The sequence below is a fragment of the Carassius auratus genome, chromosome 25 (genome assembly GCF_003368295.1).
Source record: "Carassius auratus strain Wakin chromosome 25, ASM336829v1, whole genome shotgun sequence".
NCBI classification, from domain to species: domain Eukaryota; kingdom Metazoa; phylum Chordata; class Actinopteri; order Cypriniformes; family Cyprinidae; genus Carassius; species Carassius auratus.
The window spans coordinates 21,274,013-21,295,044 of record NC_039267.1 but is presented as its reverse complement, the minus strand read 5'-3'; the positions used below and the strand labels follow the sequence as shown (position 1 = coordinate 21,295,044).

Below are 21,032 nucleotides of genomic sequence, written 5' to 3'. Positions count from 1 at the left end.
GAAAAATGAATGAATTTGATTATGTATTTTTCAGCTGTCAGAAGAATTAATTCCGTATGATGCAGATGCTCGGCCGATATATGACTTCTACCCGTATCTCAGCACTGACCCTCAGACTCATCTTGGTGAGTTTGAAGTTGTGTGTGTGTGTGTGTGTGTTTAAGTGAGTGTATTTATATACTAGTCAACATCTGAAGTGTATCAAAACCTAAAGCCAAAATGCGTTGTCACATGACAACTTTGGTGAACTTTTTCTGATCCACTTCACTTGATTGTACTACTGTAAGTTACTGATGATGCTACATTAATAAATATATTTTGTTGTAAATTAATTCTGTGATGATTCTCTGTTTGCGGTTCTAAATATTCTGAACTGGTTTGTTGGATACTGAAACTCAGTGTTGTGGGTAACACATTACAAGTACCGTGAGTAACATTATCAAATGACTTCTTTCAAGTAATGCATTACTTTTTAACATACAAGATAATATCTGAGTTAATCTTTCAAATACGTAACGCCAGTTTCCTTTTTTACCCATTTATTGATTGAAAGTCTTGTCCCCATGTTAAGAGAAATCAGGAGTACGCTTTTACTTTAGCTCTAGAATAAATACGAACATGCATTATTTCATCATAATAATAATAATAAAAATAATCTGATTTAGCTTTTCTCAAAATTAATAAAAACAGTTAAAAGCAACTCAGAATATGACTCAAAGCTGCAATAATTAAATATGTTACAATACAAATATGCTTTATGTATTTAACCTCATTTTTAACTAATTTGTTGCTGATCTTCGATGATCCAGTTCAACCTTACTGATAAGCAAAAATTACAGAAGATAAACTTTCATTTCTTCTTCTTTTTTATAGCAGAAGAGTGTTGAACTTTCTTCTTCTGCGTTCTACTGTACAGACGTGAATTTATATTTCCTTCAGCCTGAGGCTTTCGGTGTGAAAGGACTTTATATATATATATATATATTTATTTATTTATTTATTTTTTTTTTCAATATTAAGAGCAAATGAGCAAGCTCAGCCCACATTTAGAAAGTAACGCAAAAGTAAGGCAATATTTTAATGCATTACTTTTAAAAGTAACTTTCCCCAACACTGCTGAAACTAAACTAAACTAAAATAAAATAAAATAAAATAAAATAAAATAAAATGCATTCCCCCAACAACTTATTTTAAATGTAACTTGAATTTATTCTCTGTTTTTGTCGTGTAGAAAGTGGCTGGGAATACACAAGTGTTCATGGCCATCACAGTGAATTTGAGCCTCCTCAAGGAAACCATTTCACTGAGCTGCACCCCAGCACATACCGCTTCGGGGACACGGAGGCCTTCCACCCATCCGTAGATTCACTTGTTCCTGTCGTTCCTCCACAGGTTAGTATCTATTTCTCTATCTCTCTATCTATGAACTGATTAACTGTCACCTTTCAACAGAAGTACAGAATTCATTCTTATTCTACTCTGTAAACTAAGAAAGATATCAAAGGTGTGCTCAGTTTACTTTAGTTTTTAATCTGCACTGCTATTAATAATGGTTGAGTGTCTGACAGTGTACTGTAATCAGAGGAAAGGTCTGAAAGAAAGAGAAAGAGAGATGTGCAGGATGTGCGCGGAGGAGACAGAGCGATTGCTCAACGCTTTCTTTTCCTGACTACTGCACACATTCACACAAGACCTGCGAGCCGGAGACAATCACAGTCTAGCCAATGAACCCAAACCAGGAGGTTGGAGTACGCTAGGGTTTTAGCATCTGATAGTTGAACATACAATGGAGCTCATCGATCAGCACATTCACTGCCACGAAGTCTAGTCAAGAAGACGCTTTTGCTCTCCAAACCTGTGTTATTTATAAGAAATGTTTCTTAATCAGCGAATCACTGAAGACTGGAGTAATGACGCTGACAATTCAGCTTTGATCACAGGGATAAATGTTACAAAACGAACAAGCACACAAAGTAAAATTCGGCTTCTCCATACAATTTAGCTTGTGTTTTTCTTAAACCACTATAGATAGACAGACCCCGCCCACATATATTCGAATGATTTGATTGGTCGTGTAAATCACAGTTTAATCCTTAAACGAATGCTAAGCTCTAACATCTACTTGTGTCTAGTTGTAGCCGTGTCTCAATAGCTAAATGCGGTCTATGCTAATAATGTCAACCAAGTTGTAAATCCATCCGTACTGTTGCCGGAAGTTACAGAAATAAACCTGGGCTTCAGTTGACAATCCAGTGTAGACAGTATCACTGATAATAACGGGTTCGCTTAGATCTTTTTATATAATCTAAATCATAACTTGCTCATGCAGCACCAGGAGAAACCAAGTGTAATTTAACATAAACTTTCATTCTAGATACACCGCTCTAAATATAATTCAGTGATTAACAGGCCAGCTCTTAATGTGTTTGTGATTCTGCTGATAGAAATGAAACTTTTGTGGTTCTCGGGGCTGATTTGGAAGCAAAACGTGATGCGCACTTGATCTGTGAATCCGGGACCACACCATTGTGTGTCCCTTTCTGTTGACTCTTGAGTTCTTGCACTTCCTCTTTCAATGTAAAGTCATTCTGTGGTTTCCACGTATTTGATATTTATACACGATCATGCAAAACCAGCATTTTTGTGCTTGAAAATAAGTGTGGGGGGAATGTCCGATTGATACTCTAATCACAAAACATCACCTGATCATTGGCATTTGTTGGGTATTTTGCTGTATATTTTGCATTATATCTAATATCCATTGCAATTACCATTTAAACAACACAGACTCTTGCAAATGAATGAACGCCAAATTCTCTGGAATCATGAATTCATACAATCTCATTCGTTGATTTTGTACGACCTGCTCATGCCCCAACGAGGGTTATGATTAGCATGCAGTTTCGTATATATATATATATATATATATATATATATATATATATATATATATATATATATATATATATAAAGTAATTTAAAAATTGCATGTTTTTGTTTTGGGAAACTGATGACGAATTTATGTGAGGTTTGGGTTATGGATGCAGTTTGGGTGGCACTGTTACCTCACAGCATGAAGGTCCCTGGGTCACGTTCTCTCCCCTTGTCGGGGGGTTTCCTTTGGTTTCCCTGCAGTCCAAACACATGCATGTCAGGTGGATTGGACACAGCTGACTGCCATAGATGTGTTGTATTGTGAGAACTTGGACCGAGTCGGGTGTTAGCATTGGTTGCTTTGATTGTATGACTGCATGTTTTAGTAAAAGGAGCCACAAAAGCGTTAAGGCAAGACTGATGATTACTGGTTTGTCTCTACAGTATACTTACGTCCCCCACCCACTGTACCAGCGGTCCCCAGTCCCCCACTGCAGTACTGATGATGAGGACCCCGGGGGGCGCAGTCCACCCTTCGAGGTGTCTGAGGGGGAGGAGGACAACGACAGACATCCGGGCATCTCCAGCTCAGGTGAGCTGCAAACGTAAAGGTCTTGAGTCCAAGACACTGTTCTTGGTGTTGTTGTGAACTAAACGTACTTAGGTTTCTGTAGCCTGATTTGTTTTACTACTAGTTTTAATGCGAAATAGACATGAATTATCATCTCATGTAACCGTTCAATCAGTGTTTCAACCACAGACAGACCTCATTAAACGTCACGTCACATTCATTTACCACAGACACAAGTCCTCAGTCTACAGCTCGTTAGTTCGCAAGAGAAATTACGTCTAGAAAAGAGCATTTTGCGAAATATTAGACTATACTCATTATATTTGACTTGACCTGTTAGTGAGGTCTTAATTATTTAATATATGCTTAAATATATTATGAAACAAGTTATGACGGCTGTGTGGATGAGTATATTTAAACAACAAATAGACCTTTTTAAGAGGGTAATTTAAAAACTGCATGTTTTTTTGTTTTTTTTTGTGCAGTATACATTTTTGCATAAAAGTTTTTTTAGTCTTGATTACAATGTTTAAAAATTTATAGTAATCAAATTTTAGTTTAGGCTCTGTTTTTAATTGCAACCTCATAGTAGGCTAATGTAAAAGGGCTCCCTATAGTTAGAGCATAAGCTTATTTTAATTATAATTTGATTTATTTAAAGAAAGAGCGATTTGTTCAGTAAACCTGTATAAAAAAAATGACCCCAAATACTAGATTAATTAAAAAATAAAATAAAATACATACCTTCAGAACAACTGAATCAAGCCCAGTCTTTTTATGTGAATATAAATAGAAAATGTAGAAAAGACACAACATCTCGTCCACTGAGATGAAGGGAAACATTGTTTTTAAATACGTCAAAGTTGATTGGGGTTATACTGACCCCAAGGACAGATCGAGGGTTAAGACACAATATTCCTTTGACATTAGTATTTGAAGAAAGACATCATCTGTATGAAAAGCAGTGAGCTGATGGGACTGTGTGCAATCCAAACTTTAAACTGAACATCAACTTCTGCAGGAAGCAAGCGGAAGGTGCGCCTCTATCAGTTCCTCCTGGACCTCCTGCAGGACGGAGACATGCGGGACTGCATCTGGTGGGTGGACCGAGAGAGAGGCGTCTTTCAGTTCTCCTCCAAACACAAGGAGACACTCGCCGGCCGCTGGGGCCAGCAGAAGGGCAACCGCAAGAGGATGACCTACCAGAAGATGGCCAGGGCCCTGCGCAACTACGGCAAGACCGGAGAGGTCAAAAAGGTGAAGAAGAAGCTGACGTACCAGTTCAGCGGCGAGGTGCTGAGGAAGACGACTACGGAGAGGAGACAGTATCATCACTGACATTTCCTTTAGATCCAGGGTCTCGCACCTACAACATTCACACATTCTCTCCTGCAGCATAACATATAATCTCAGGGATATGTAATATGTATAGTGAAGACAGGGATGTAATGTCAGAGTAATTGACAAATGGACAAAATAGATTTTTAAGATTAAAGTTTCTGTATTTGCAAAAGACTACACGCTGTAACTGGTAATGATTTTATTATTATTTTTTTTTTACCTTTAAAGTGCTTTTATTTCACTATTGTAACATTTCAATTGTCCAGTGTTGTGACAAATTAATTGTTAAAAGTATATTTCATGTAATCTCTCAGTTAATATATGAAAATTGCATGCATGATAATATGATTCTTATAATGTTACACATATGGTAATGGCATGTTACTATGAAGGACATTTCAACGTGTTTTCACTCCCATACACTTCATCCACACAAATAAGTAAAGCTTTAACTTATTTTATGCTTATTAATGTGAAAAATCTGTCTTTTTGTTATGTGGAGGTGTCACGCCGCTGAATAAATGAACCTGGAAGTCCGCCGTGAATATAGCTTATTTACTTTTTGTTGGGTTTGTAATTGGCAACAAAGATCCTTAAGAGATTGAGATAAAGAGGTGAAAATTAATTAGACAAGCACAGTAAGGGACAAGCATGCAAACTGGTTAATAACTAACAACAATGCAACTCTTTTTGTTCATGCAATCATACAAACGTCTGATTTTTTCTACGAATTATATATATATATATATATATATATATATATATATATATATATATATATATATATATATATATATATATATTTGGCAGACTATGATATTAATCGACGATCCAACAGTGTACTTTCTAGTAATTAGAAGAATGAATGTCTCATATAATGATGTTGCTCTGTGCTGCCACCTAGAGGACAACGAACAACACGCCTCGCGAACAAAAACAAATGATTCTCTGAACCAAGTGTGATTTCATTGCTCTTTAGGGCTTTTCCAGTCATTTTCAACATTCAAAACATTTTGGTTTCTGTTTTTAACAGGGAAATAAATGGTGGGCTGATAAAAAAAAAAAGAAAAAGAGCAAAACAGAAACCAGAGAAATGATAGTACGGTCTTTTGTTCGGTGTATGTTAAACAGAGTTAAACAGAAACTGAAGTATGCAATTTACAGGGCACAGCTCCTAAATCATTATAAAGAACACATAGACTGCACAGAAAGTGTGTGCAACTTTTGTCAAATTTATTATCACATTGTTTGTTCAGTTCTTAAGTTAACAGTAAAACAGTAACTGTCTGAGAAAACAGTTCAACTTAAAAACTGGACGTATGTAATAGAGGCTTGTGCTGTAGAAATGATCATCATGGTTAAACAGAGGCATAAGAAGATATCACATGTGCGGTGTCCTGCTGAAAAAGGACATGTCAGGTGTATCATGCACCAGGAATATTAAAAATTCAACATAATCCGTTCGCTTCCCTTATTATGTTCGCACACCGACAACGAGCAACAAGTCACCCACCAGCGTCTTTATAAGTATAGAATAATTATCTTTCGACAGATACAAATATCATCAATCACCAGAGATTGAAAATAAGATCGATTAGTGCAAATGACACTTTAATATCTGCATGAGGTTATTAAATGCACCATATTTAATGTAATACATATTCCAACTGTTGTTGATTGTGCCGTGGTTTAAAAATCTAGAAACACCGCTCTTGGTTTAGGTCCAGCTGGAAGGATGGCTTTGGGAATAATGACACGATGTGCACTCAGCAGCTTCACGTTCAGCTGTTGGCGGCGTCGGCGTGTCTGGGCCAGCTGTCTTCCTCAGAGGCCGAGTCCAACTCTTCCTCGGGTTCTTTGGGACGAGCTCTGGAGCACAAACATAACACAAATCAAAGCTTATTTACTGGCTCCGAAAACAAAACCTCTGAGTCCAATGACAGAAGCACTTCTTATAGGTTACTCAGAAGCACTCATGCATGAGAGTCTATTGGAGTGGCTGAAGATTTCAACAGAGGATTGGACTGATTCACTGAAGAACCATCTCCAAAACAGATGGGAAGATCGCTAACATCTACAGTACATTAGCCGCTTCAGCTTTGAAGAACTGTAAAAACCAGGCCGTACCTAACGTAGCGTGGTCCACACTTGCCCTGGACCACCTCTTTAGTCAGTTCCACTGCAATGATGTCAGACTGAGGCACCTCAAACATGGGATCCAGCAAGAGCTTCTCCTGAAAGACCAGAGAGGACACACATCAGAGATTTACAGTCACGGTCCTGGACTGTTTGCGTCCAACCCCATTTGACCACACTTGAAGCAGCTACTCAAGGTCTTCAGGAAGAATAGAAACTTCCAGAGAGAAGAGTTAATCTCTATTTGACGTTGGCCCTCAACGAGCAGCATCGGACAATGTTGACTTAGGCCGCACTTACATTACATGGTTTAAGTGACCAATTCTGATTGTTTCTGATTGCACAGATCAGATATGACCCAGGAATGTGTAATAACTGTGTAATATGTGGAATAAATCTGATATATAAATCTGCCATTAGAGACATAAGATATTCCCGTCACGTATGACGTTGACGCTTTTCCAGGCCAGTACTAACAGTGTTGCCAGTTGCAGTTTCCCGGCTTATTTTACACTGTTGCAACGGATTGCTTTTTAGTGCACAGGATAAAGTGATCTCTCCCCCTTGATATTTTGTCAGACAGGGATTCCCGCTAAATTGGAAACCTGCCGAAAAAAAGTTATTAGGGTAGTTTTGATTATCAATTGAGTTGGTTTTGTTTTGCAGACCTGGCAACCCTCAGTGTACAGTGTAACTGCAGATATTGGATAAGGGTCACTTTAAAAAGAAAATGCAACCTGGTCATCAAAAAAAAAGAAAATGGGGTTTTGATTTCCTGTTATTTACCATGATGGAGCGGAGACCCCTGGCTCCTGTCTTCCGTTCCAGAGCAAAACGGGCGATCGCCCTTAATGCATCTGGAGTTACATTCAGCTCACACTGGAACAAAAAACACAAAACCAGAAGATGAACAACTAGACTTAAAGGTGTAAAAATATGGATTACAATGATGTCAGTTGGTGTACTTTGGGGGTGTCAAATCCTGCTCCTGAAGGCCCACCTGTCCTGCGGCGTTTATGTCCAACCCTAATTAAACACACCTGAACCAGGTAATAAAGGTCTTCAGAATCACGGTCAAGCAAGTGTGTTGGAGCAGAACACTGTAAGACATTGGCCATCCATGAGCAGGATTGGACACCCCTGGTGTACATGCAGCATGATATACATACTTTATCCATACTGAAGAGGGCCTGATACTGAGGGACCACTGCATTACGAGGCTCTGTAAGGATCTGCACCAACATCTCCTCGTCCAGACTGTGCAGTGGCACCACCACAGGCAGACGGCCTACAAACTCTGGGATCATGCCGAACTCGATGAGGTCCCGTGCTTCAACGTTCCGCAGGAGCCGGTCCTTTTCTTCAATCTCTGCCATTGCATCCACTTCATTCCCTGAGCTATTGGCCAGATCTGCAGCTGCTGCAGCTCGACGCCCTTTTCCCAGGTTAGAGGGCGTCCCAAAACCAAGATACTGTAGGGGACATCAAGAAAGCATAACACACTCTAATCAGGCCAATGTTGGAGAAGTGGTAAAAAGTTATACTTTAGAAAAATAACCTTTTCATTTTTCCTACGGCTGATGATCCTGTCCAGCCCGTTGAAGGCACCCGAAGCCACAAACAAAATGTTGGTTGTATCGACTTGCACGGTCTCTCCTCTCAACTTCCTGCTGTTCTTCTCTGGAACATTAATGATTGTCCCCTCAAGCAATTTCAGCAAACCCTGAACAGACACACATGAACATCAACATTGACAAATTAAATGACACAATGCAAAAATAAATAATAATAATTCTGCTGGAGCTTTCTGTTCTGCTACTGGTTGTGGGTTTGTGTGCTCCTTCACAGATTGATTGTTAAATATTTTCTCAGAAGCAAGGATGCCTAAGACACAACAGCTAGCCACTGGTGTACCTCAAGGTTCGCTTCTCTGTCCTCTTGTGTTTATTGATATAAACAATACAGCTCCCAACATTAAAAAACAGTTTTCCTGCCTTTTAGGTTTGTCTATAACAATTCACCGCAATCAGCCGGGCATGACAGTAACAACACAAGCTAGGTCAGCAATGAATAGGGATGGGAATCGTTCAAAATTTCCGGATCTGGTTCCGCCTAACGATTTCGGTTCCATTCAAATCATTAAACCATTATTAGAAAAATAATTATAGAAAAATGCACAATACTCAATGCTCATTATTGTTTATTACTTACGGTTTACTTAATTTAAAAGTTGGCAATGTCAAAATTGTGGATCTTCATAAGTAGATTTGGGTATTGTTAGAAATGTTCCGGTTTCAATTCCGGTTACATTTAAATGAACTATTATTATGTTTTTTTTTACTTTTATGCCTTCATTGAATGTAGTGTTGCTGGAAGGTAATGTAATTTTGAGTAATGCTAGTCCATCAATCAGCATGAGCTTCAAAAAGTTGATGTTATTTACACTGTCAATAACATTTTGCTTTTCAAGCAGCAAAAAGCTGGTTGGCCAAATAGTCCCTTAAGGGACTAAGACACTTGTTAATATCCCTAAATTAATGAAATATAAACTGTTATACTTTTAACCATGAATACACACTCCATAAAGCTCCTATTTTACAATTAATAATGCAGTCAGGAAAAGGTGCGATGAAATGAGTGGTTTCCACATTTTTAAACATTTATAATGCATGAAAATAAATATTTTCTATCACTTTGTCTATCAATCTTGAAATGACCTGTACTTTAAATAATCTAACCCTCATACTTCCATAACAATAGTAGTCTATTTATTTAGTGGTCCAAGTTGAAGTCTGTATGTATATTATAATATAATGGAAATATAATGTAATTTAGTGGCGGTAGGTGCTGCCGTTACATGTACAGTCAGACAACAGGAAATGCACAGTTACCAAAGACGCGAGTGTTTACAGTCGAGGAAAACGATGTGTTCAGCAGTTGAAGATGTGATGCCACACGGTGCCTCTGTGGAGTGCACATCATTGTAATCATTTTGTTAAGTAATTAAAGAGGCAGGGCGGCATTTCTGTTATCTGGTTAGTGACATCCTTTACGGCAAACGCTGAATCATCACAACACCGGCGCGAGGCTGCACACAGTGCTTGGTCACGTGTCGCACCAGAACCGTTTTCAGAACCGAAACTTAGAAATTGCTCACGGTTCCGGTTCTTTTCAGAAAACAGAATCGGTTTTGAATAAGAACTGGTTTTCGGTTCCCAACCTTAGCTATGAACCCAGTGTTTGATTACCAGCTGATTGTGACAGAGATCTGGTCATGCAGATTAGTACGCTTGAGCATCAAGGTTAGACCCTTCCTGTCCTTTTTAACTGAGTCAAAATGGTATAATAAAATATAATCACAGACCTGCTGAACTCCTTCGCCCCCGACATCTCTCAGCTGATGAATTCCAGGCACACTGCCAATCTTATCCACCTCATCCAGAAACACTATGCCTGCAAGAGAGTGACAAACGAATGACAAATCACAGACGTCCACATGGAAAGGATTTGATTTTAAAAATAGTAAGTTAAACTTTGAAAGAGGAATCAAAATGTTTCAGTGAAATGTTCAAAGGTCACACATGGAGGCGTTTCCATTTCAGTCAGCTTCTGTTCCTTGTAATGAAAGATTATGACACTGCTTATTAAATGAAAATATTACACATAGGTGGGGCGGCATTGCTTTAGTGTGCTTGCTTCATAGGAATGCAGAACATATTTGTACAAAGTTACAGAATTAGTTCATCTGCAGTAGAATGTGTGTTTTTTTCCTAAGATGAAATGCTGGAAATGTTGAAGTCTGAGTGTCTGACCTTGCTGGGCTTTCTCGACTGAATAGTTGGCGTCCTGCAGAAGTTTGGCAATAACAGACTCGATGTCCTCGCCTACATATCCCGCCTGGGTCAGGGTCGTACAATCACAGATGGCGAAGGGAACATCCAAGCATTTAGCCAGAGTCTGGGCTAGCAGGGTTTTACCTATGGATGTCAATAGCATGCAAAAGATTTCAAAATACCATGTTTCAATACACATCAAATTCGAGGGGAATCGGCTGTTCCCCTCGAAATCCTTTGTTTCAAAGGACCCACTGAAGTGGCCAGTTTTCAGCGCTTTGGTTTGGGATTACCCTTCAATATGGTGGTGATGATTGTTTTCACTCCGAGGTGCCCTTCAGAGGGCGATATGAGTCTAGAGCCCTGTAAAATGTCTTGCATTAAGAAAATGAGGCCACATTTAGGGCCATCATGATTTTTTGCATTATTTGCACGGCGATTAAGCACATTCTCCCTCAAATTATCATTATTGTGATAAAAAAATGATAATAATAATTACGAGTCATTATTGTCATTACCACAAATAGTTGTTAATTTATGTTAATTCATGTTTTTTTTTTCATATATAAAACCTGTTTGGTGAAATGGACTTCATGTGTATTTTTCATGAAGCGGACCCAAAAATTTTGATCGGCTTTCAAAAAAATATGAATCCATTCAAGTTTAGGTAACCGTTAATTATAACTGTAAATGGCAGACCCTGGGATGTCAGCAAGAATACACCAAATATTATTCAAACTGTCCTCCAGTTGTGTGCAAATCCTGTACTCACCTGATCCAGTAGGTCCCAGCAACACAATGTTGCTCTTTTCCAGCTTAATATCAGTGTGGGCGGAGTCAAGCAGGTCCCTGCCCCTTTTGTCTTGAGGAGCTTGCTGATTGGTCTGCTGCTGGACAGACGCACCCAGAGCGTTGCGATGGGGACCGATGCCAGCGATCTGAAGCAGCTCTGAGGAAACAACCAAACTACTTCACATCTCCATCCAGCAAATCATCTGTTATTAGTTTAAACATCAACAAGCCCCAAGAATTTAATAACCAAACAGATTTTCAGTCAAGTGTGAAATGTGCCGTTTGCTTTTAGAGGAAGAGATTGTTATCTTTCATTGCTTAAAAAAAATTATAATTCTGGACATTCTACAACATATTTAATTGTATTTTAGGGATGTATTAAAGGCAATTATTAATTCTGGGTGAACTACTACTTTAACAAAGTTCCTGAATTCAAAACTATTTCTACTTTTAAACATGAGCTTGCTCATAGCTTCATTTCACATCTCGGGATCTAAGTTAGGCTAGAGGTCACTATTACACAAGCCATAATTATCTCATCAGAAGGGCCTAGTTTCCAAGCCCTGTCCAGAGTGATCCTGCCGTCCCAGGTACACACTATAGATAAGCAGCAAACGGACAGAAGCCCCAGAGTGAAATCTGAAGGGCCAGAGACCATTAGAGCTGTAACTAGGTCATTGTGACACTTTATCAGCGACTGATACAGAAGTGCCCCGCACACAAGCACAGACGGCTGATATGTGGACACGTAAACAAGGAGTCATGTGTCAGAAAACAAGATATGGCCACAGGAAAGTTCAAATATGTTGGGTGATCTTACTGCATGTGAAAGTGGAGTACACAAAAGAATCACCTACTTGTAAACTTGTATTCATCTTCACGTCTTCTGATGTCTAACTCTACAGAGAAGAGGAGAGTGAGTGAACTTAGCATGACGAGCACAGCACGAGTTGTGTAACAGTAACAGCAGGAGAAAGTTCAGACTCTTCCTTTAGGTGCCTGGAATACTATCCTGACCACAAATGAGCCAAAGAACAGCGCATTACAGCCTTTATCTGCCATCAACTAGCATTCAGGCTCAGGAGGACTAAGAGTGTTATTGGCATCAGAAGAAGCATCAGTAAGGACCTTTTGAAAGAATGTTGTGGTTTTTCAGGAGAACAATCATTTCTGCTCAACATGTAGTCAAGCAGATTCCAAATGTTTCATGCAAACACTGAAATAGTCTCAGTCTAGTTTGTCACTTAAATTATAAATCGATTATATTCAACTGACTTCAGCACTGACTTTAGGCAGCCAGTTTGAAACTATTCATAGAAATCATCATGTGTCATAAATGTTATTAATGTGTCAGGTCACAGAACAAGGAAGGATCAGAAAACAAAGCTAAAGATACTGTGTTTTGGAAAGATAATGGCCAAATATAGTCTTTTTAAAATTCTTATTGTTTATGCTGGAAATTCAGCGCAGATCTGTTTATTATGACTTTAGCTGGCGATCCAAAAATTGTAATTGTGTAGCCATTGACTTCTATAGTGTGGAGAAAATAAAAATACTCTGGAAGTCAATGGCTACCAGCAACGTTCTTCCAAATATCTTCTTTTTTGTTCAGCAGAAGAAAGAAACTCATACGGGTTTTGGACAACTTGAGGATTTTAGGCATCAAGGCAAAATTTAGCAATTTTATCGCAAATCTCTACATGTAAAAATGTATTGTTAAATTGGTGCATTAAAATGAAAATGATTGCATTTTCATTTTCAAATAAAAAAAAAATAATAATATGTATATATATATATATATATATGTAAATTATGTGTGTGTGTGTGTGTGATTTTAAGTCATGTCAGAGCAAATAAATGTGGAGATATACTGAATGCTGTTGATAGACTTTTAGGTTTAATTTGTTAACATTAGATAGACAAACCATGAATAACATGTTAATTTTTACAGCATTTTGATGTAAGTTTTATTGATAAATGTCCGATTATGATATTTAACAAACCTCTGGGAGAGAGGGAGCTCTGTTTGTCTGTTTCCGCTTGCTGTCGTCCTGCAGCCGGGAGGTTGTTGTAGATCCGTTTGTAATGATTATAGACGGCCACGGCCAACACTTTCTTGGCGTATGACTGGCCCACAACATATTTGTCGAGGTAGGCATAAATCTGAAGAGTTTGAGACAACCGAAGCCCATGTCAGAGATGATTACTGCATTTCTGCCGTCACAGGATTAGCTTCGACTAGTTTACTTTCAAAACCTTGATCTATACACAAATATCAACTTGAGTTAATGTAATAATGTCTGCATGGTGTGCTAAAGGGTACCTTTTTAGGAGGTGGAGGGGGTTTCTGAGCTAAAGCAGATTTACTATGCTCCGAGCTCTCCGTTTCCTTGTTCAAACCCTTCTTAGAGTCCGTCTCAGACAGAACCACGAAGAAATGATGGCACTTCTCACATTTCACAAACCGTGTGGAGGCTGTGTGGAGCAAATACAAGACCGTTATTACAATACACATGACCGTAACATCAGCAGAAGCACTGGGAATCTCTACATAACACAGTTTGAGCAGTTAGTACAGATCCTACAATCGTCTGTATGCTTCTGCTTCAGGAGCCAGAATTTAATCTTTAAAGATGAAAAACATTGTTGTGTTAAAGTAACCAAACGCCCAGGTCAATGACATGACATTCATTCTTTGCCCTACCTACAATTTACTAAAAGCTACATTTTATTTATAAATTGCATTTAATAACTTGAATACATCTAATCTAACCTTAACGTGTCACCGAATTCATTTCATTATGTTTGCCTTTATATGTGTACTTGTGTGTGTGTGTGTGTGTGTGTGTGTGTGTGTGTGTGTGTGGGCATGTTTCTGTGGCTTATCAGGACACAACTCTGTATAATGACATGGGCATGACACAGGTATTACAAGGAGAGGGTGACTTATTTCAAAACACTCATAAATCATACAGAATGAGTTTTTTGAGAAAGTAAAACTGCACAAAGTTTCCTGTGAGGGTTAGGGTTAGGTGTAGGGCGATAGAATATACAGTTTCTACAGTATAAAAACCATTACACCTATGGGATGAACACACTTTTCACAAAAACAAACGTGTGTGTGTGTGTGTACTGTATATTTTATATGTTTGTGGGAAAAATACTGAAAAAGTGGTATAACTACTTAGAAATCAATGATTTTAAAAAAGTAAATATTTTATAATTATGTTTTAGAAAAAAAAAAAAAGAAAAAAAAAAAAAAAAAAATATATATATATATATATATATATATATATATATATATATATATATATATACACACACACACAGACAGATAGACAGACAGATAGACAGATAGATAGATAGATAGATAGATAGATAGATAGATAGATAGATAGATAGATAGATAGATAGATAGATAGATAGATAGATAGATAGATAGATGTCAGTTATAATCATCAAAAGTAGAGCTACAGGAACACTAAGGAAAATCCCAAATTCAGTATCTCAGGAAATTAGAATATTGTGAAAAGGTTCAATATTGAAGACACCTGGTGCAACACTGTAATCATCTAATTAACTCAAAACACCTGCAAAGCCTTGTAATGGTCTCTCAGTCTAGTTCTGTAGGCTACACAATCATGAGGAAGACTGCTGACTTGACCGTTGTACAAAAGACGACCATTGACACCTTGCACAAGGAGGGCAAGACACAAAAGTTCATTGCAAAAGAGGCTGGGTGTTCACAGAGCTCTGTGTCCAAGCACATTAATAGAGAGGCGAAGGGAAGGAAAAGATGTGGTAGAAAAAAAGTGCACAAGCAATAAGGATAACCGCACTCTGGAGAGGATTGTGAAACAAAACCCATTCAAAAATGTGGGGGATATTCACAAAGAGTGGACTGCAGCTGGAGCCAGTGCTTCAAGAACCACTACACACAGACGTATGCAGGACATGGGTTTCAGCTTCACACTCCTTGTGTCAAGACACTCTTGGACAACAGACAGAACCAGAAGTGTCTCGCTTCAAAAAGTACTGGACTGCTGCTGAGTGGTCCAAAGATATGTTCTCTGATGAAAGTCAATTTTGCATTTCCTTTGGATATCAGGGTCCCAGAGTCTGGAGGAAGAGAGGAGAGGAACACAATCCACGTTGATTGAGGTCCAATGTAAAGTTTCCACAGTCAGTGATGGTTTGGGGTGTCATGTCATCTGCTGGTGTTAGTTCACTGTGTTTTCTGAGGTCAAAGGTCAACGCAGCCATATACCAGGAAGTTTTAGAGGACAACAGGACTTTTACCTGCACACAGTGCCAAAGCTACCAGTACCCGGTTTAAGGTCCATGGTATCCCTGTTCTTAATTGGCCACCAAACTCTCCTGACCTTAACCCTATAGAAAATCTCTGGGGTATTGTGAAGAGGAAGATGTGATATGCCAGACCCAACGATGCAGAAGAGCTGAAGGCCACTATCAGAGTAACCTGGGCTCTCATAACACCTGAGCAGTGCCACAGACTGATCCACTCCATACCACGCCGCATGCTGCAGTAATTCAGACAAAAGGAGCCGCAACTAAGTATTGAGTGCATAGCTCATACTTTTCATTTTCATACTTTTTAGTTGACCAAGATTTCTAAAAATCATTTATTTGTACTGGTCTTAACTTCTATGCAAATTTTCTGAGATACTGAATTTGGGATTTTCCTTAGTTGTCAGTTATCATCATCAAATTTAAAAGAAATAAAGATTTGAAATATATCAGTCTGTGTGTAATGAATTATTATAATATACAAGTTTCACTTTTTGAATGGAATTAGTGAAATAAATCAACTTTTTGATGATATTTTAATTGTATGACCAGCACCTGTATGCGTGTGTGTGTGTGTGTGTGTGTGTGTGTGTATATATATATATAATAAGAAAATATATCATACACCTTCTCTATAATAAATTATTATATATAATATATACAAATTTATTCTGTAATCATTATATATATATATAGTTATAAAATAAATCTTATAAAAAATAAGTCTCAAGCCGCTGGGGTGTATTTGTAGCAATAGCCAAAAATACATTGTCAAATAAGAAAAATTATAAATTTTTCTTTTATGCTAAAAATAATTAGGATATTAAGTAAAAATCATGTTCCATGAAGATATTTTGTACATTTCCTACCTTAAATATATAAAAACTTAATTTTTGATTAGTAAAATTGCTAAGGACTTCATTTGAACTACTTTAGAGATGATTTTCTCAATATTTAGATTTTGTTTTTTTTGCACCCTCAGACTCCAGATTTTCAAATAGTTTTATCTCTGCCAAATATTTTCCAATCCTAATAAACCATACATCAATGGAAAGCTTATTTATTATTATTATTAATTTATATTGTATAAATCTCAAAAATGGACCCTTATGACTTTTTTTGTGGTCCAGGGTCTCAAATAAATGTGTGTAACATTTGTTTCGAAACCATAGAAAATTACCATCAATACAAACAGACATTTCTCTCCTTTGAACTGGATTTTTTCTTTCTTTTACATTTTTCATCTTCTTCATTTTTTAAGGTGGACACTCTTGCAAATGTCATTTAATACTCACAATTTCGCAGTGGTGGACGAAGTACACATATCAAGTACAGATACGTATAGTAAAATATTACTCCAGGAAAAGTAATCCTTTTTCAATTTTACTCAAGTGAAAGTACAAAAGTACTGCTTTTTTATTTACTTAAGTAAAAAAGTACAGAAAGATAGATGTTTGCAATTTTATATAGGCTACTTAATTTAATTTTATATTAGCACATATATTTTATAATCCTACTGTTCAAAATACCTGGGATTTTTTTCCCAAAATAACCACTATATGGAGTCAAGATATATTTTTGTTGTTGATATGGACTACGCTGATGAGAGTAATGTTAAATGTGAAGCTTACACTGTGATGTACCTGAGAGAAAACAGAGATGACCATCTGATCTTCACCAGTAAGAAAAAAGTATTTTAAAGTTTGTTGTTTTACAGAACATCACAGTTATATATGACATGATAATAAGGCCTGAAGTTAGGAAGAACATTTTACAGGAAACAATTATATTTTCATAATGATTTTTTCCTTCTCAAACCTTGTCTGTGGTGTAAAAACACCACTGGCCAAACGGGGTGCATCTCTTCCCCTCTTTGATAATTACTGTAGTTACCATGTTCTGAACATCACATCCTTTCTTTTGTCCCTAGATGTAATATATATATATATAGGTGGTTGAATAAAAATATTTGGACATTATTTATAAAACTTACCTCAACTTAGCACCAGCAAGTTTGTTAGCTAGACAGTTAGCATCAGCTAACAATATTTACTTGTTTTCAGTACGGTTATGAAGAAACAATCATGTCAAACAATATAACGTTACTGTTGATAAACAATATAAAAACAGACGTCACATAGGACATGGTCGCATTTTAATAAAACTGTTAAGATTACGGTAGCGGGGAATTTGAACATGCACGAGTTATTTTGTTTAATCTGTGTTAGTTTAATGTTGTTGTTGTTTTTTTTTAACCTAAAACACAGAGACGCTGATTGATGTGTCTGCATCGTCTGCACTCGAGCATTTCAGTGGGCTTAAACAGATCACTCTTTACAGCGGATTTAGTTCCCAAACAACGGACAGTAACAAACTACTCTGTTACTGTCCACCACTGCAATTTTGTAAACACCTGAACAGAAACCGACTGGTAATGTGGAATCTAGTTATCGGTGTCATTATTAAAACCTAACGAATATGAGAAGAGTGATACTTACACACAAAAGTCTCCACGTGTGTACACACATCTCCACATTTGGGACATCTGAGCTGACTGCCACCTTTCCCTGAGCCTCCGGCGCCGGACGCCCGCTTCCCGCCCGCCTCACCTACACCCTTCTGCAGAAGCACAACCGTGAAGATCTCACACATCACACAAACACTCATGTGAGCGAGACACAGAGACCCAGAGTACCTTTCCACCTTCGTCTTTAGACGCCGAACACAGCGCAGTGTGAGAGAACGCCCTCACCAGCACCAGTGCAGGAGGACGGACCGCTCTAGTGTGTCTGAAGAGCTGAAGACGCGAGCGAGAAACACCTGCCAGGAAACAAAACACCTTACATTACCAAACTCACTCATGTCAGTTCAAAACGGTCTCAACGAGAGATTTGTTTCTCACAAACATGCTGCTTTCCACTTCACAAGACATTAATTGATGGACATTATCAGCTGTCTGGACTCTCATTCTGACGGCACCCATTCACTCCTACATTACAAATCTGTTCTGATGAAGAAACTAACTTGGCTATAGCGCAGATGGCCTGAGGAAGAGGACATTCTCTGCAAATGGTCATTTCTGGGTGAACTATTTCTTTATGTGTATATTATATCTCTTTTAAAAGTCTGTTTACGTGCACTTCTCTTACAGCACAACACTAACACTGTGAAGGAAACATTGGCCACAGAGGTCATCAAAATCCAGTGAAACTAATTTTAACTGTGAAATAAGATCCCCAGAACATTGCCCTGAGGATTTTAGGACCGAAACTGTCCTAGATCTTAAAAGTGTACATTCTGGGATTCGCTGGGAAGTAAAAACTGCCGGCTTGCCTTCATCTGGTGTTTGAATCAGTGTTGAGTGCACTAGAACAGTTCCTGAGCTCTTTATTTGAGTGTTGAAGGTTCACTCACCTCTATGGACAGACTTTATAATCACCCTCACTGCAGCTCCGCACGAGCAGGACATACTGAAAACCAGATCTGATGAATAATAACACATTTACACACTGCAGTATATTACTACATACTGATAAATAAATACAAAATAAATAATAATAATAATAATAATAATAATAATAATAATAATAATAAATTTGTAAAGTGCTCCCAGATGAAATGAGAATGAGTGCACGCGCTGCTGCTGTGAGTGACGTCACTCACTGGCGTGTGTCCGAGTTCCCTCTCGAGCAGATCTGTCTTCCGGTAACCGGCGGGATCCGAGCGCGATCAGAGCGAGGTTTACGGGATCGTGCCAGGGTCAGTGTCCGCTGCTCTCGGGAGCGATGTTAAAGACGTTTATCGTTGATCGGCTGATATAACCTCTGCTGTCAACATCAGCGTCTTCTTCTTCTTCTTCTTCTTCTTCTTCTTCTTCTGTGTTTACTGGCGGTTGGCAAACAGCTTCGAGGTGCAGTACCGCCACCCACTGATCTGGAGTGTGACCTGAGGATCTATATCACGATACACACAATATAATAATCAATAATAATAATCAAATAAAATCAATAAAGGGATCTCTGCTGTCATAAAGTAGGTCAGCGGGACGTGCTTGGAGAGATAGAGCTCTGTTTGTGTCACGTGATGCTGAAGGGGCGGGGCCATCGTGAGACAACCTCATTGGCTGTTTCCTGTCAGACATAATTTCTCCAGGGGTGTATTCCAGAAAGCAGGGTTATCTTACCGTGAACTAAACCCTGAACTTTCGGTTGATTAACCCCAAACCTTGCTGACTTGAGGTATGTAGTTCCAAAAAACAACCGGGAGTAAGTTCATTCAACTCAGAGTAGGCTATGTATCAGGTTAAGACTCAAGACATATATATAATGTTGTGCGGTATCTGTCAAGATGATGTCACATGGACTACTTTGATGATGTTTTTCTTACCTTTCTGGACATGGACAGTATACCGTACACACAGCTTCAATGGAGGGACTGAGAGCTCTTTTTTTCTATGAACAATACAATTAAAAGAACAGCATTCAATTTAAAGAGGATTATTTTTGTAACATTATAAATGTTTTAACTGAGACTTTTGATTAATTTAATGCATCCTTACTAAATAAAAGTTTTATTTTATTCTTCTTTTTTAATCTCACCCCAAATCTTTGAATGGTAGTTTAACAAAGTATTATTATTCGAAATATTTAGAAAAAAAAAAACAAGAAAAAAAAAACACATTTTGCATTATTGACACACTGTTTTCCTAATGAATGTTGTTCAGTTGCTTTGACACAATGTATTTAGTTTAAAGCGCTGTATAAATAAATGTGACTTGACTTGACATTTGAGCTGTAAATCAGCATATTATTATATATGATTATATATGATTGCTGAAGCATTCATTATGAAGGAGTAATTATGCTGAAAATCTTTACATCAAAGGAATAAATAACAGTTTAAGAAAATGTTATTTTAAATTATAATAATATTTCACAATACTGCTGTTTACTTTATTTTTTTATCAAATGAATGCAGCCTTGGTGAACTACTCTGAAGAATGGCTTTCTGAGGAAGTCAAAATGGACGTGGACTGAGTCATGTCCATTTTATGACAAATAACAGTTATAAAATAATTGCACTCCACCTTAAATATGGTGGAGTGCTCTCCACTGGATCCCTTAGAGCCAGGTTCTCAACTGATACTGTACTATTTTCTTAATTTTCATGTCTATGTT

The 21,032-nt window shown here is 37.8% G+C and overlaps 2 protein-coding genes across 6 annotated transcripts in view; one reads left to right on the top strand and one right to left on the bottom strand.

The window, feature by feature from the left end:
* Positions 1 to 5,323, top strand: part of LOC113043781 (transcription factor PU.1-like) — a 5,659-nt gene extending 336 nt beyond the window's left edge. Inside the window, exons 2-5 of the mRNA XM_026203376.1 lie at positions 35 to 125; positions 1,232 to 1,392; positions 3,319 to 3,466; positions 4,467 to 5,323. Coding sequence (XP_026059161.1) covers positions 35 to 125; positions 1,232 to 1,392; positions 3,319 to 3,466; positions 4,467 to 4,783 — 717 coding nt within the window. The 3' untranslated portion in view covers positions 4,784 to 5,323. The remainder of the gene's footprint in view (positions 1 to 34; positions 126 to 1,231; positions 1,393 to 3,318; positions 3,467 to 4,466) is intronic.
* A 674-nt stretch (positions 5,324 to 5,997) lies between these two features.
* On the bottom strand, positions 5,998 to 19,904 carry LOC113043764 (ATP-dependent Clp protease ATP-binding subunit clpX-like, mitochondrial). 5 transcript variants are annotated; one of them, XM_026203349.1, is made up of 15 exons: positions 19,445 to 19,903; positions 19,270 to 19,339; positions 18,551 to 18,675; positions 18,354 to 18,474; positions 13,871 to 14,022; positions 13,551 to 13,710; positions 12,405 to 12,446; positions 11,528 to 11,704; positions 10,735 to 10,899; positions 10,287 to 10,375; positions 8,481 to 8,645; positions 8,092 to 8,394; positions 7,709 to 7,801; positions 6,914 to 7,020; positions 5,998 to 6,655 (listed from the first exon to the last, which is right to left on the bottom strand). In XM_026203349.1, the coding sequence occupies exons 2-15, from the start codon at positions 19,322 to 19,324 to the stop codon at positions 6,568 to 6,570; spliced, it is 1,842 nt and encodes a 613-aa protein (XP_026059134.1). In that variant the 5' UTR covers positions 19,325 to 19,339; positions 19,445 to 19,903; the 3' UTR covers positions 5,998 to 6,567. The 5 variants fall into 5 exon arrangements, with proteins under 5 accessions (XP_026059134.1, XP_026059132.1, XP_026059133.1 ...); XM_026203347.1 differs by having other exon boundaries at positions 19,270 to 19,364; positions 19,519 to 19,903; XM_026203348.1 differs by having other exon boundaries at positions 19,270 to 19,338; positions 19,519 to 19,903.
* Positions 19,905 to 21,032: the final 1,128 nt, after the last annotated feature.

Excerpts from the sequence above, each read along its gene's own strand:
- LOC113043764 (XM_026203347.1), bottom strand. The coding sequence starts at position 19,357 with ATGTGTTATTATTCATCAGATCTGGTTTTCAGTATGTCCTGCTCGTGC. Across the intron at positions 18,676-19,269 it reads TATAAAGTCTGTCCATAGAG|GTGTTTCTCGCTCGCGTCTT; the intron begins GTGAGTGAACCT and ends GTTTCCTGGCAG. Across the intron at positions 8,395-8,480 it reads GCCGTAGGAAAAATGAAAAG|TATCTTGGTTTTGGGACGCC; the intron begins GTTATTTTTCTA and ends TGTCCCCTACAG.